General features: G+C 38.7%; 2 protein-coding genes and 1 pseudogene across 2 annotated transcripts; 2 read left to right on the forward strand and 1 right to left on the reverse strand.

Annotated features, from left to right (window-relative positions):
• Nucleotides 1-784: 784 nt before the first annotated feature.
• Nucleotides 785-1726, reverse strand: LOC129504877 (olfactory receptor 51V1-like). Its single transcript, XM_055317755.1, has one exon. It carries the CDS (start codon nucleotides 1724-1726, stop codon nucleotides 785-787), a length of 942 nt encoding a protein of 313 aa, XP_055173730.1.
• A 4056-nt stretch (nucleotides 1727-5782) lies between these two features.
• LOC129504878 (olfactory receptor 52A5-like) lies at nucleotides 5783-6951 on the forward strand (annotated as a pseudogene).
• Nucleotides 6952-11477: 4526 nt separating this feature from the next.
• On the forward strand, nucleotides 11478-12416 carry LOC129505103 (olfactory receptor 52A1-like). Its single transcript, XM_055318044.1, has one exon. The coding sequence runs from the start codon at nucleotides 11478-11480 to the stop codon at nucleotides 12414-12416; it is 939 nt and encodes a 312-aa protein (XP_055174019.1).
• Nucleotides 12417-16581: the final 4165 nt, after the last annotated feature.

A 16581-nucleotide genomic window follows, 5' to 3' on the forward strand; every position in this document is an offset into this window, starting at 1 on the left:
TGTCCACTGTTGGTATCAGCTCAGGTCATGCATGACCTTTCAAACAGGATGGAGCCCCACAGGGGGCTCTGGTGCACAGCGAGGGATCAGCTTCAGAATCTCTCTCCTTTTCTTCTCTCTCAGATAGATAGATAATTAAATAATTAAATAAATAAATAAATAAATAAATAAATAAATAAATAAAATCTTAAAAACAATAACAGCTTCATGCCTTGGCCATTTCTTTAGGTCTTTACTGCTGTGCCTTTGTGTGCCTTTAATTATATTATGTTTGTTTTCTCCTGTTAATGTTTCTCATGCCAATTCAATGCTTAGACCAGTTTAGGAGAATCTTGAAGGACAGAGTAACATTTCCTTCTCAACAACCTCAACAGAGTCAATTTGTGACACCTGATGCTAATAAGTAAAGGCTACTTGTCTCATAAATATCCAGATATACCAGTTACATGAAAAAGTAAAATCATACTGTAAATTAGAATTCAAAAACATGGATAGGACTGCAAATTTAGTAATTACCCAAGCAAGTGCTCATTAACACACTATGGAATATAATTCACTGCAGTTCACATTATACTTAACTTTAAAATTAGGAAATTTGTGAGATCAGCAACACATGCTCTGCTTAGTTCTCTGGCTTTGCCAAACTATATTAGAAAATGATGATCATATGGCTTTAATCTGTTAAATATTACATATAAATATATTATTTCTGCTACAAATTGTCATTAGTCATTCCTCTTAGAAATACTACTTTCCCATCTTAGGACACAGTGCCCTCTAGTACTCAGTTTTGTTTGGTGAACCATCTCTGGAACCTGCTGCGTATTTGTTGGGTTTTGACACTGTAGATGATGGGGTTCATCAAGGGTGGGAAAAGGATATAGATGTTGCCCATGAGGACATGGACCACAGGAGAGAGATGCTTTCCAAAGCGGTGCACCATGGTAAGACCAATGATTGGGATATAGAAAACTAGCACTGCACAGATGTGGGAGACACAGGTCTGCAAGGACTTGAAGCGCTCCTCCCGGGATGCAATAGTCATAACTGAGTGCAGGATTAAGACGTAGGAGATGAGAATGAGCACTGAATCCAAAAACAGTGTGCAGATCACCAGGGCTAAGGCATAGAAGCTGTTGAAGCGAATGTCAGAGCAGGCCAGCCGAAGTAGGTCCTGGTGCAGGCAGAAAGAGTGGGAGAGGATATGAGGACGGCAGTAATGGAAGAACTTTAGGCGGACAATGGGAGCAGTGATGAACAGGAAACTCCTCCCTACGATGGCCACGCCCATGTTGATGATTCTGGTATTGGTGAGGATGGATGTATACCTCAGAGGATTGCAGATGGCAGTAAAGCGATCAAAGGCCATGGCAAGAAGGACTCCAGACTCCATGCATGACAGACCATGAACAAAGAAGGTTTGAGCAATGCAGGCATCCAGACCTATCTCCTGGCTGAGCCCCCACAGGATGCCCAGCACCGTGTGCACTGTGGACAGCCCCATGCACAGGTCGGTGAGGGCCAGCATGGCCAGGAAATAGAACATGGGCTGGTGCAAGCTCGGCTCAGTCCGGATCACATGCAGCACCAGGCAGTTCCCAGACAGTACCATAGCATAGATACAGGAGAAAGGGATGGACAGCCAGGGATATTCTTGCTCCAGTCCAGGGAATCCCGTAAGTAGAAAGGTGAAGTTATTGACTTTGGAAACAGATTGAACAGACATGGATCTATAAAGACAGAAACCTCTCAGGAAAACAATATAGTTAACTGTTCATTTAGAATCCTGTGTTTCCCATTGTCTTAGAAATTTTGAAGTGACTGCTCTGAAAGAATGACTGGATTTAGCACCATGGCTCATTACATAATAGACCAAGGCTTGTATTTTTTCGGGAACTGCTATTTGCTATGAAACTGGCTTTATGCCTGCATGTGAAACCTCTCTGTTATTAAGTCTACATCAAAGGTTTCTGTGTTCATATCCACAATCTTACTGTCACTTTCTAATTCAATGCTTCATACTATAAATAACAGGGAAACAATGTGATTTCTGGGTTGTGAAAGTATAATAGTGAAGTTTAAGTATACCTAGTAGAGAAAGAAAACACATTTGAATCCTTGCCCCTAAAACATGGTAATTTGAATTGCTAATCTCTGCCATGGAGTCGAAGATTAACCTGCTTCTTCCAAAAGACACTCAGTCACTTGTAGAATTCATCTCTCAGCCATTGTTGTCCATTCTGATATGTCCATTTCATGGAACTTCATAAAGACCTCATCAGTGGAAATGGTCTCACCAATCTTGCAATGAACTGTTTCTTCTCTCTTTTGTCCCAGTGGCATCAATGTTCTAGGACTAGAATGATTTATGCAGGTGTGAGAGTCACTGGAGTAAACCCCGAATCCTGGGAGGTGCTGAGTGAGTGATGCAACATATAGTGGTTGTGTTCCTTTGGGAGAATGAGGGCAAACACAGGGTTAGTATCTGCACACTACACTCTCCATTCTATCAAATTCTGAATACCTTACAATTGCAATTTTTAAAATATAATTCCTTTACCCAGGGAGATTTGGAAATGAACTTTGGACTTACAGATTAAGAAATATCTTGTAAAAAAAAAAAAAGAAAGAAAGAAGAAAGAAGAAGAAAGAAAGAAAGAAAAGAAAGAAAGAAAGAAAGAAAGAAAGAAAGAAAGAAAGAAAGAAAAAGAAAGAAAGATCTTGTAGCTTCCTTCCTCCTTAACTGGTCTATACATGTTTTGTTTTGTTTGTTTTGTTTGAAGGGCAGCAGTAATAGCTTATATAAAACAAGCCCTTGTCATTAACATAAAATTTGATTTTATTTTTCTTCATTTGAGTTATAAATTTGTATTGTCTTTTAGAATCCTGGCTTCAGTCTCAAGGAGGTCACCTGCTGGCAAAGAAAGCCTTATGAATCATAATAGTTTTGTATAAGGCTGATGATCCTTATAAACTGCTTGAAATCTGAGTCTCTATTCTCAAAGCAACAATAGTACTATGCATTTCTTTTTGGCATTTAATGAGAACTAGGAATCTTAGCGTTATTTAATTCTCAGAATTAGAAATTTGAATCAGAATTATTGAAAGATGATATCTTTTCTCTCTAATAGGCAGTAGACCATACAGATAAAGAATGTGCTTATAAAGCCTGGCTTTCTGGTTGGTAAACCCTTCCCCAACACCTGAGTACACTGTCCTTGGGCAACATACTTAACTTTATAACAGTGTTCTCATCTAAGGTGGAATAATATTATTATTTCATAAGATTGTCCTGACAATTTATTTAGATGAATTTATAAACCATTTGGATTGTGAAAGACAAAGAAAACACTTAAGGGAAATTGTTATTTTTTCCATGGTAGAGAAAAAGAAACTGAGTTTAGGGTGGCACTCTTTAAGAAGTTATCCATGAACCACTAGGGACTATTGAGTGCTTGGAATGTGGCAAGTCCCAATTGAGATGTTATGTAAGTACAAAATACATACTAGGTCAAAGACTTAGTGTGGAAAGGATGATTTAAACTGTCTCCCCATATGGTCTCATTCATTTGGGGAACATAAAAAATAGTGAAAGGGAATGAAGGGAAAGGGAGAAATAATGAGTGGGAAATATCAGAAAGGGAGACAGAACATGAGAGATTCCTAAGTCTGGGAAATGAACTAGGGGTGGTGGAAGGGGAGATGGGCGGGGGGTGGGGGTGACTGGGTGACGGGCACTGAGGGGGGCACTTGATGGGATGAGCACTGGGTGTTATTCTATATGTTGGCAAATTGAACACCAATAAAAAATAAATTTATTAAAAAAATAAACTGTCTCCCCAAAATGTTTATATTGACCACGTGTTGACATAGTATTTTAGAGGTAGTAGGTTAAAGAAAACATTAAAACTTGTTTCACTCATTCAATTTTACTTCGAATACCTGAAGCTGCATAAGTGGCTCACATTGGATTGCTCTTGGTTAGAGATAAGTACGAGAAACTTTCCCAGGATAACTTAGCTATGTCGTTTAACATTGTTCCAAAAACTTTTATGAGTCTTTTGGACCTAACTGTATAATATTTCTACCTTAGAAAAGAACTTCAAGTATGTTGAGAATGTTCAACATTCTTGAACATTGGTTCAAGTTATTCATCCGGATCATTTCCAGTGTGTTGAAAACTCTAGTTCAGGAACTCTACACTAAGGAAACTCACTGTGGAGAGACTTTAATGGTGTGGTTTCCTTTAATGTTGTGGTATAAACACTTTAATATTCCCCGGTTATAAATACTTAGAAATACTGGATGAGTTTGAACAAAACCTTTTTCAATTACTAGAAGTCAAGATTTAAAAGGTAAATGAAAATGACAAGGATATGTGCCAAAAATTACATTGTTTGCTTAGGTCAACTGATATTGGCAATCCAAGACCTGTGAATGATATTCACAACACAGGACTTGTGTCCCCACACTCATTTAGGAATAGAGGAAAGGTGGTTAAATTTGAACTGAGTTCCCATGTAAAACCAGAGAAAGAAGGAAATCCTCTCCTTAGTAACAATAATAATGAACTTTGAGTACCTTATGCTGTGAAATTAGTCAAAGAGAGAAAGATAACATATGCTATCTTTTTTATGTAAGTGGGATCTTAAAACAGCTGAACTCCGTACGATATCATGTATATGGAATCTAAGAAACAAAAAGAATGCCTGACAAAGAATAAGGAGAAACAGATCCATGAATACAGATCTGGTGGTGGCCAGAGGGGCAGAGGTTGTGGGTGGCCAAATTGGTGCAGGGGACTGGGAGACATAGGCTTGCAGTGATGAGATGAGTAGTTACATGATAAAAAGTACAGCATGGGAACTGTAGCCACGGTTTGTAATAGCCTTGTATGGGGACACCTGGTAGCTAGATTAGTGGTGATCGCCTCAAAGTGTATTGACTTGCTGAATTACTATGTAATATTGGAAAATAAGTATCATCATGTACTGGGAACACTTCAATAACAACAAATAGCCAATTCATAAAGACAGATATAATTGTTGGTATCAGGGGCTGAGGGTGAGGGAATACAGCAGACACTTTATTACTAGATAAATAAGTCCTAGAGATCTAATGCACAGGAGAGTAACTATAAATAATAATATTGTATCAAAAATATTAAACTTACTAAGAGACCAAATCTTAATTATTCCCACCACAAAAAAGAAAACAGAATTATGTAATGTGATACAGTGTTAACTAAATATAAAGGCGCTCACATTGCAATATGTGAACATATAAAATCAACATGCGCAGTTAAGCTTAAAAATGTTCAATGTCACCTATAATTCAAGAATAAAGGACAGAGAAGATTACCATCTTTTATCTAACTAAATTATACATTGCTAAAACAAATCGCATGGTACTATAATTTATTTTTTTTAAGATTTTGTTTATTTATTTGAGAAAGAGAGAGAGAGAACAGGAGGAACAGAGGTAGAAGGAGAAGCAGATTCCTCACTGTACAGGAAGTGCGACACTGGTCTTGATCCCAGGACTCAGGGATCATGACCTGAGCTGAAGGCAGACACTTAAGTGACTGATCCATACAGGTGCCCCTTATTTTTAATTTTCATTTCAATGATAAATAAAGGAAGGAGAGGATGATACATGCTCTACAGAAAGTATACTTTACTGAAGTAAAGTGATTTCCTCTTATTTTTTACATATGTAATCTTGACGGGGACTAGAAGATGAAACAGCAACACTACTACATGATTCTACCGACCATGTCATCATGCTCACTCCCAATGCTTCCATCTTCATGCCCGCTGTGCTAACACTCACTGGGATTCCTGGGTTGGAGTCAGTGCAGCATTGGATTGGGATTCCATCCTGTGTCATGCATTTCATTGCTGTGATTGGGAATTCCCTAATTTTAGGTATAATCAAATATGAGCACAGCCTCCATAAGCCCATGTACATATTTTTGGCCATGTTGGGGGCCACAGACATTGCACTTAGCACCTGTATTCTTCCCAAAATGTTAGGCATCTTCTGGTTTCATTTGCCAGAGATTTCCTTTGCAGCCTGCCTTCTACAAATGTGGCTTATTCACTCATTCCAGGCAATTGAATCAGGCATCTTACTGGCAATGGCCCTAGATCGTTATGTGGCCATCTGTGACCCCTTGAGACATGCCACCGTCTTCTCCCGACAACTCTTGACTCACACTGGAGTTGGGGTGACACTCAGGACTGCCATTCTTATTTTTTAAAAAGATTTTATTTATTTATTCACGAGGGACAGACAGAGAGAGGTAGAGACATAGGCAGAGGGAGAAACAGGCTCCCTGAAGGAAGCCTGCTGCAGGATTCAATCCCAGGACACCGGATCATGACCTGAACAGAAGGTAGATCCTTAAACACTGAGCCACCCAGGCATCCCAGGGCTGCCATTCCTGTAGCACCATGCCTAGGACTCCTCAAATGTCATCTTAAACTCTACCGAACTACAGTCATGTCCCATACTTATTGTGAGCACATGGCCATTGTGAAGCTGGCCACTGAAGAGATCTGTCTGGGTCAACAAGATATATGGTCTTTTTGTTGCCTTCAGTATCTTGGGGTTTGACACAATCTTCATCACCTTGTCTTATGTTCAGATCTTTATCACTGTGTTTCAATTGCCCCAGAAGGAGGCACAATTCAAGGCCTTTAATACCTGCATTGCCCACATCTGTGTCTTCTTACAGTTCTACCTCCTTGCCTTCTTCTCCTTCTTCACACATAGGTTTGGTTCTCACATACCGCCATATGTTCATATCCTCTTGTCAAACCTTTACCTGTTAGTCCCTCCTTTCCTCAACCCTATAGTCTATGGTGTGAAGTCCATGGTGTGAAGACCAAACAAATTTGTGACCATGTCCTGAAAATATTATTTTCTGAATCAATTCGTAATCACTAGTAGCTCTTTCTATGGGAATTCTAGGTTGATGCAGAGTAGGAACAGGAATATGGTAAAAAATTAAATCTCTTAGAAATATCTGTTCCAAAAATCTTTACCTCTCAGATGCTCATAACTCAGAGAGATTATATATACATATGTATATATTTATATATTTATATATTAAATAACATGGTCTTGAAGACCTGATGGCTCGTGGCTTAGAAAACAAACAAAAAGGGTAATTAGAAAATCTCTTGAGAATGATGAAATGAAAACATATCAAATTGAAGCCTATGGGATGCCACAAAAGTAGTACTACATCGGAATGTAATAAGAAGAAAAGTCTATATTCAAAAGGTCAGATATCTCAAATAAATAATCTAACTTTACACCAATGAACTAGTAAAAGAAGAACAAACTGAACCAAAATTAGCACAAGTGAAATAAGATTAGAGTAGAAATAACCATAGTAGAGAACAGAAAAAATAATGGGGGATAAACAACAAAAGTAAGAAGTTGTTTATTTTGAAAAGATGAATGGGACTGACAGAACTTTAAACCTAAAAAGAGAGAGAAGACTTAAATGAATAAATCATAGGTAAAAGAGGAGACATTACAACTGACAGCACATAAATACAAAAAATCATAAGAGACCATGATGAAAGGTGATATGTCCACAAATTGGATAAGCTGCAAAATAGGGTTGATTTTTTTTTTCCACAATAAAAAAAGAAGTCAAGAGAGTCATTTCCCTTGAAGAAGGGATGACTGTGAAGGGGAATGTTACAGAATGGGAAGAGGTGGGTCTTTCTGGGGTACAAGTAAGCTTATAGTCCTCATTCAGGGGCTAAGTCATTTATGTTTACTTCATGACAATTATCTCAGTTGGACAACATATGATTTTTGTATGTATGCTAGAATTCAGTAAGATATTTTTTTAAATAAGTAAATAATTACTCAGCAACAACACAAAGCAACACAAAAAGAAGAAAAAGATATATTAATGATCCATTGCACAGGAAAGGATTCTGAAGGAACATCAATAGGAAATGCACGGAGGGATTCTGCTTATTCCAAAACTGCAATCATTGCTGCTGATGTTGGGCGTTACTGAACACCTATTTCATCATTAATCCTAGTGACTGTTCATTAAATAATTCTAAAATATAATCTCTCTTTTATATCAGTACTTATTCCCACTTTAATCTTTCAGGAACCCTTCTGAGAAATAAAATATTTTTCATTATTCATTTATTGGTATTTCTTTTACATGTCTTACTTCTGAAAGTTATGAAAGTTAGATTTCTAAATTTGAAAACTAGTCTGTCATCTCTGTATATTATGTAATATTTGTTTTCAAGCAGCTTTAAATCTCTTGCTTCTTTTAAACTTTTTTTTAAGATTTTATTCATTTATTCATGAGAGACACACACAGAGAGAGGCAGAGACATAGGGAGAGGGAGAAGCAGACTCCCTGCAAGGATCCTGATGCAGGGCTCAATCCTAGGACCTTGGGATCATGACATGAGCCAAAGGCAGATGCATAACAGGCTGAGCCTTCCAGTTGCCACAGGAGTGTCCTTTCATTAGGTAACATTGATCATTTCTTATGCTTGGTTTTCTATAGCCCTTCTAAGGCTTTCACAGAAGAAGTGAGAAGAGTGAGAGAGTATAATGCTCCCAGTACAAAGTTAAAAGTTAAACAATAGCAGAATCTGGATTCAAAACTAGACAGTCCAATTCAAAACTAATTTTTAACCAACTACATCATGAGGTGTATCTTAACTGAAAAATCAAATCCATTTATCTTTAAATTTGAAGGATATCAGGAAACCATAAAAACCATTTTTTGTTTTGAGACTAAGTGAAAAAAGGGTCACAAGGATGTTTATTTACATAGAACTCATGGCATTGGAGCATGTCTACTTCTACATGTTCTTTATATCATCTCATATGAGCACAGCAGAAAAGAAAATGAACTAATCAAAATATAATTTATGCCTATGAATTTGCCTGCCATTTACTTTGTGGGGAAAAAGAAGAGAAGAGAGCAAGGAGGTTCTGCCAATTTTAGAGATTATTTCAGATGCATTAGGGGTTTTTGAACCCCAGAAGTCTTCATTATGAGCTGCTGGGCCCCTTGTGGCTTGGGCTAGTGGTGAGGAAATCTCTCAGCCCATGTTCAGGCCTCCTCCTTCACCACATTCACTGGGGAACATTACAGTTAAGTGTCAGCAGCTTTCTCCTGTAATCAACCTCAATAAATTTATGCTTCTGCCTCAGCAGGATACAGACCTTCTGGGCACATTGTTGGAGATGAAAACACCAATATGATCTCAGACAGACTTACAGAAGAGGGAGCAAGTCTGAATTGTAGGGACAGAAGAAAAGCAGAAAGGCTATCCCAGAGATGTCCACATATTGGCAGATAGCCCCAGCACCAAGTGGATCAGAGTTTATGATGCTAACACTGACAAGGGCTGTTACAGAGGATCCAGATGGAAAAAAAGAGGCACTTCCTAGCACAAGATACCAGGGAGTGAGACCAGAATCTCAGGAGGAGGAAAGGTGGATGATAGGTAAGCAATGAGGGATGGTGCTATGAAGATTGATGTTGGTCTTCAGGTATCTGGTAGAGCAGATGTGGTTCCCAACAACAAAGGGCAAAGAAGTCTCACCATCCCCAAGTATATTCCCATACTGTTTTGCTGCCAGCTCTTCCAAGGATAACCACTCCATTCCACCTGCAGTGTACTCACATATGTCTTCTCCACCTGCCTTCCCACCATCTGTACCTGTCAGGTAATGCTCCCATGGCAGCTCCTTTCAATTGAATGAGTCAGACAATGTGATTGTTACACTAGGATTCCTATTCTAATCCTAATTAATATAGAAGAAAAAAGTTAATGAAAGAATCAATGATCTGTGAACCTGTACAGTTAAACATTGGGGAGCAAAGCTTTGGAAATCAAGGATTAGTTGGCTAACTGGTCTCTTCTAAGTATAGGTCAGCTGACAGCCTCTCTTTATAGAATGATTCTTGTTGACTGAGTTCCTCCGTTGGAGGTTTAGCCCCATAAACCACGGCTCTTCCTGCATTACTGGCATATTTGGTGACATTGGGTATATGATTATATGATCAGGAGCTTGCTGACATAAAGCAGCAGTGTTGGAGAGTTTAAGAAAGAGTGAAATAACTGTACCCTATTTTTTACAGTCTAACTATTTTATAGCTTGAGAGTTTCTTGATTCAAGACTGTAATTTTTAAAAACCAATGTTTTTGAATCAAGAATGATTTTATGTAAGGACTAAGACCCCACATTTCCAGAAATCCAGTAATCTTTACTAGGAAACAAAGAGTTCATTAAAATTCTCTCCAATTGCTCTATGGCTCTCTCCTGAATCATTTCTGGTTTCCCAACGTTTGCCCTCTGTCTTGCATTTCTACTTCTTCATTTGACTTTGGATGAGGAGTCTACTCTTTCCCTCACTTATGTTCTATACATCTCTTAATCCTGAGCTCACAAAATGATTCAGCAGTTCAAATGATCTGTATTTTATTAAGTAGTAACGAAACTAAATTAGCCAAGTCTCAGGCTAATGACCGCTCTGAACTATGAGGCCCCAAAACTGGCCTCTATTCTTCTAAGTTACCCATTTACTCATTTTACCACATCCTGTCGTCAGCAAGAATGAGTCCTCCTGCCTCCTCACTATTCCTGGCTTCTAGGTTTTCACTAGTGTGTATTACAGAATGTCAGTTATTTTAAGCATGCAACTAATTTTCAGAATTTTGGTTATTAATAATACAGGCAAAATAAGATGCAGCCTTATAAGAAATGTAAAAACAGTATGGGATTTTGGCCGAGAATAGCCAAAGTACTGTGATTTAGACAATCTTTCCCAAAAGTCCTCCTTCACAATCCATTGAAAGGGCAGCCAGTCTTACATAGATACAGACAATACAGATAGATGTAGATATCTACATATATTACACATATATATCTACATATATGATTTGGACGTCAGTATTTGCTGTCTTCTCTGTAATAGTGAGCTTTTATACTATATTCGAGTCAGAGTTCTATTTGCTGGGTCAAACTGACAATTCCGGACCTAAGGACAGTGGAAAATAATAGAGTTCTAGGGTAGCTGCAATGGGAGAAATAGATTCATCAACTCTGATTCAAAGGCCCTTTCCAAGCAAAATAAACAGGTATAATTATTTTGTCCACAGGTCCAGAAGGCTCTAACAGATAGGTCAGCAGTTGATTCCCTTACTCAGATGATCTGGTGGTTCTAATGCATTTGGCCTGCCATGCACATGACCTCTAATTGTGGACTAGTGCTTGTGGAAGTCCACTCTGAAACAGTGACGGTAAAGTTTTTTACTTTCAATAATATAAATGATATGGATACTATGTTCTTAATATTCTGTCAAAATCAGAGAGACTCCTTCTGATGACTGGATAAAAAAAGAAAATAGAAGAGTATCACTGACTGAGATACTTCTTTCATTTCTATCTGGAGACCCAAAGACATTATGTCCATCTCCAACATTACAATCTTCATGCCTTCTGTGTTGACACTAATAGGGATCCCAGGCCTAGAGTCTGTGCAGTGCTGGATTGGGATTCCATTCTGTGCCATGTATCTCATTGCTATGATTGGAAATTCCTTGCTTCTGTTCATCATCAAATCAGAGCGCAGACTTCACGAGCCCATGTATATTTTTGTAGGCTTGCTTGGAGTCACAGATATTGCGCTTGCTACCACCATTATGCCCAAGATGCTTGGCATATTCTGGTTTCATGTGCCACAGATTTACTTTGATTCCTGTTTGCTTCAAATGGGGCTCATCCATATGTTTCAGGGGATAGAGTCAGGCATCCTCCTGGCCATGGCCCTGGACCGTTATGTGGCCATCTGTTATCCACTCAGACACAGTGGCATCTTCACCCACCAGCTGGTGGCCCAAATAGGGGCTATTATAACACTCAGGGCTGCCATTCTAGTGGCCCCAGGCCTAGTACTCATAAAGTGCAAGTTTCAATTTTATCATACAACCACCATCTCCCACTCCTACTGTGAGCATATGGCCATTGTGAAACTGGCTGCAGAAAATGTGCGGGTCAACAAAATCTATGGCTTGTTTGTGGCATTCGCTGTTGCAGGGTTCGACCTCACCTTCATCACTTTGTCCTACATACAGATCTTCTTCACAGTTTTTCGTTTGCCCCAGAAGGAGGCCCGCTTGAAAGCATTCAATACCTGCATCGCCCACATCTGCGTCTTCCTCCAGTTCTACCTCCTTGCCTTCTTCTCCTTCTTCACACATAGGTTTGGTGCTCATGTCCCTCCTTATATCCATATCCTCTTTTCTAGCCTCTACTTACTGGTCCCCCCATTTCTTAATCCACTTGTCTACGGTGCCAAGACCAAGCAGATCCGCATTCACGTGGTAAAGATGTTCTGTTCCTAAAATCCACAGCGATTAACACTTCAGCCTTCCCTTTTCTGAAATAGTTACAGTCTCTCAAAACTGCATATAATAGTTAACAATCCACATTAATCGAGACTCTTCAGTGTTGCATATATGTTTTGTGCAATTTGTGTGCATTCTATGGTTTTTGCATCATCATACCCCATGGCAACTATCAGTCAGTGGGCTTTTGGATGCAACCGGGGAATGAGAAGGAAGAAACACAAAGAACAAAATACCGAAGATATAATGCTTCCTATTCTCTCCTCTTTTTCAGTCCCAGGTGCAGCTTTCTTTTCTTTGGATTCTTCTCCAGAAGGATTCACAAATATGCATCTATCACTGAATTTAAAGGCACCCAAATCCCTTGTTCTAGAGTGTCCAAGTACTCCATAAGAACAAGGTGTTGGTGTGTCTTGAACTTTCTCGTCATCTAAAAATTTAAGCACGTGTGTCAAAATAAACAAAGAGACAAACATATAAACAAAACAAAACCTTTATGGAAATAAAGAGATCATAATATAGAAACTTCAGTACAATCTCCAGAGTCATTCAGGAATTTTGAGATGGAAAAATCATGAGAAATCAAGTGTTCCATATTACATACTCATACTTTTTCTCCTGCATCCGCCAGGTATTTCATTATTACTCCATCAATCAAGTGTTATTACAGCATCATATATTAAATATTGTACTAGGAAATAAAGGGCAGGGTGGTAAATTCAACACATCACTTAAGTTTCATCCACCTGTTTCCTTATATTTCTGGGAGGGAAGGAGAGAGAAACAGAGAGGGAAAGGAGTAAGACGTTGTAGTCATATATGCACTGACTGTTAGGTAAGGGAACATTGAAATCCAACTGAAAGCAGCAGACAGGAGAGTTAAAATCCTGTTTGGTTTTCAGTTAGGAAGCCTGATTGCTGAGGAATAATGGAAGATTGGCCCAGTAAGGAAGGACACACCATGCCAGGTAGATGATACAAGAGACATGAACTAGAAAATGTGCTTAATGTAACTGCACAGATGTTTTTCCAATGTAAATTACGATTTGGAGAGATGAACATACTGTGGATATCAAGAATGGCCGTGAAGGGGATCCCTGGGTGGCGCAGCGGTTTGGCGCCTGCCTTTGGCCCAGGGCGCGATCCTGGAGACTCGGGATCGAATCCCACGTCGGGCTCCCGGTGCATGGAGCCTGCTTCTCCCTCTGCCTGTGTCTCTGCCTCTCTCTCTCTCTCTCTGTGACTATCATAAATAAGTAAAAAAAAAAAATAAGAATGGCCGTGGAGGACAAACTGGTTAAAGGAGAGCAGGAGATACAGAACCTACTTGTGATAGGAATAAGTCATGGGGATAAAAAGCACAGCACAGATAATGGAGTCAAGGGTATTCTAGTAGCACTACATGGTTACAGATGGTAGCTACATTTGCTGCAAGCGAACCATAAAGTATAGATTTGCTGAATCACTGTGCTGCATCCCTGGAAATAAGGTAACACGAGTGTCATCTCTATTTCAATTAAAAAAACAAGAAAGGCCACCACGGACACTCTGCAAAGATGTTTAACTTTCTTCTCAAAGTTATTAGGTGGCATTACATGTTTCTATATAAAGTAAACACATGTATTTTGTATGCATTTGTAACCATGTATGTGTCTATGGGGCATGTGACGGTGTATCTTTTCAGCGGACATAAAACATCATGTTTTTTAATCAGGCAAGGCTATTAATTTAATGAAGAGATGGAGTAGTCATTTAGATTATGATTTCAGAGCTTAAGACTAGGGGACTATTCCTGAAAACTTCAGATCATAGACCATTTACTGAACAATTGTGGAAAATATGCACACGTAGGCAGATGTCTATGATTCCTTTTAAATTCAATACACCTATAAAATAGACTGCAAGTCACAAAAATGGAGGATACTCTGGCTTGTTTAAAGGATTCAGGCTGGAGACACCTGGGTTGCTCTGTGGTTTTGCACTTGCCTTGAGCCCTAGGGTGTGATCCTGGAGACTGGGGTCAAGTCCCACATCAGGCTCCCTGCATGGAGCCTGCTTCTCCCTCTGCCTGTGTCTCTGTCTTTCTCTCCGTGTGTCTCCAATGAATAAATAAATAAAATCTTAAAAAAAATGATTCAGTCTCGTAACCCTATCAATGATTGATGAGGATGACTGACTACTTGTAAATCTAGGGGATTTCTTGTGGCAACTTTGAAAATGTTCTCAATATCAATCTTTCTTGTATAATTAACATATGATATGATTAGCATGGATTACCAATAGGGGTGTTGTTCTTAGAGAACATAACTTCTTTAGGAATAAAACTGAGATGGCATCAGAAGTGATTTCTTAATGTATTAGCAGGGTTCAACAACATTCTATGAAAAGGAACAAATACATAGCTTAGGCTTTGTGGGCAAAGAGGCAATTGAAGACTATTACATAGGTTTTTAGATACCAAGAGATAAAACATGTTTGCATACAGAAGTTGAACGAGGTCCAAAGTCTAATATGAGCAATATGAATCAAGATTGTGTAGATTTTCTATAATTCAGTCTAAAGTAGAAGAATGGAATTCATTTTTCTGGTGAAGAGCCTTCTGCTTATGTGTGGCTGAAAGTCAGACTTTCCCTATCACCACCTTGAGTGTAGGAGTTCATCAGTAACTCTCCTGAGCTGGTGGGCTACATAAAAACAGACAGCAGGCCAGCTTAGGGTGGTCCACTGTAATTCCAAGTTTATTTGGAGAAGTTTGAAATATATCTAACAAGGACTGGTCCTGACGGTGATTCTAAAAATAGACAGAATAGGAAATGAATGGGGAGACAGAAGATGAAACTGGAAACCTTTTATACCATCCTCAACTGTCAATATGCCATAAAGTATCTAGTCTAGAGTCCAGATTATCCTAGTATTGTGGCCTTCAAATCATCAGGACCAGATCCAAACTGAGACCTAAAAAGGAAAAAAAGAACAAATGGGTCATTATAAGGATAGAGGATAACCAAGACCCTCTATCCTCCCACACATAGGCCAGGATGATTATAGGGAATATTGTTGAACAGGAAATTGCCTGAAAAAGAAAAATACATTTTGTAGAGGGTCATTTTAATGATTTCTAGAAACTTCAAACTGGATTGCATCAAGTGCAACAATGACTAATAGCAGTTGTATCTCTTTATCCTCAAACGCTGGTTATGATTGAGATTTTTAAGCTTTGACGGTCAGCTTGGTGAAATATGATTCTTTTTATAACTAGTATTCACAAAGAGTGCAATAACTGCTGCTTTTTCTGCTTGCATATCCTTCACTTGAAGTGCTTCATTGTTTCCTTTAATCACCTGCTGATTTGTATTCATTTCTTTTTTTTGTGTTTAAAATCTGATAAATAAGCTTTTCCATGATCCCCTCCTCTCTGCATGGTAAGGACTATCATTTTACATCAGACAATTCCACAAATAGTGTAGGCATGGCCAGTTCCCACTATTTGGTGTTTCCCATAATTCATGTAAACTTGGTATCTTCTCACTTGATAAACTTTATCAACCATTGCAGTAAAAGCCATGCAACTCAATTCTTAACACTGTTGTAATAAAAATTATACTTTTGTTTCTCATTTTCTCTAGAACACGTGTAGAATGAAGAGCCACTGATGAACACTTGCACCCTATATTTCCTATTACATTACAGTAAGATAATTATTCCTATTGATATAAGAAGCTCTAAGGAACTGTATTTGTCACCAAAGGAGTCATATTGCTACTAAAACCTCTTATTCACCTTAGCACTAATGTTTTTTTTTAAGATTTTATTTATTTATTCATGAGAGACATAGAAAGAGAGAGGCAGAGACTTAGCCAGAGGGAGAAGCAGTCCCCCTGCTATAAAATTCACCCCTTCGTGTGTACAAAACACTAATTTTTGTATTTTCAGAAATTTATGTTACTGTCTCTTCTCTAATTCCAGAACACTTTTGCGACCCAGATGCCGAGTTCATGATCTCAGCCAAAGGCAGATGCTCAACCACTGAGCCACCCAGGTGCCTGCCAGCACTAATGGCGTTTAACTTAGCATTATCTAAGAATAATTTTGTCTCCAAAATTCAATAGCATTATGATTCTGTGAGGTTCAAACAGTTTTGCATTTCCCAAAAATATCTTGT

Source organism: Nyctereutes procyonoides, unplaced genomic scaffold (genome assembly GCF_905146905.1).
Source record: "Nyctereutes procyonoides isolate TBG_1078 unplaced genomic scaffold, NYPRO_anot_genome, whole genome shotgun sequence".
Taxonomy (NCBI): domain Eukaryota; kingdom Metazoa; phylum Chordata; class Mammalia; order Carnivora; family Canidae; genus Nyctereutes; species Nyctereutes procyonoides.

Excerpts from the sequence above, each read along its gene's own strand:
- LOC129504877 (XM_055317755.1), bottom strand. The coding sequence starts at position 1,726 with ATGTCTGTTCAATCTGTTTCCAAAGTCAATAACTTCACCTTTCTACTT.
- LOC129505103 (XM_055318044.1), top strand. The coding sequence starts at position 11,478 with ATGTCCATCTCCAACATTACAATCTTCATGCCTTCTGTGTTGACACTA.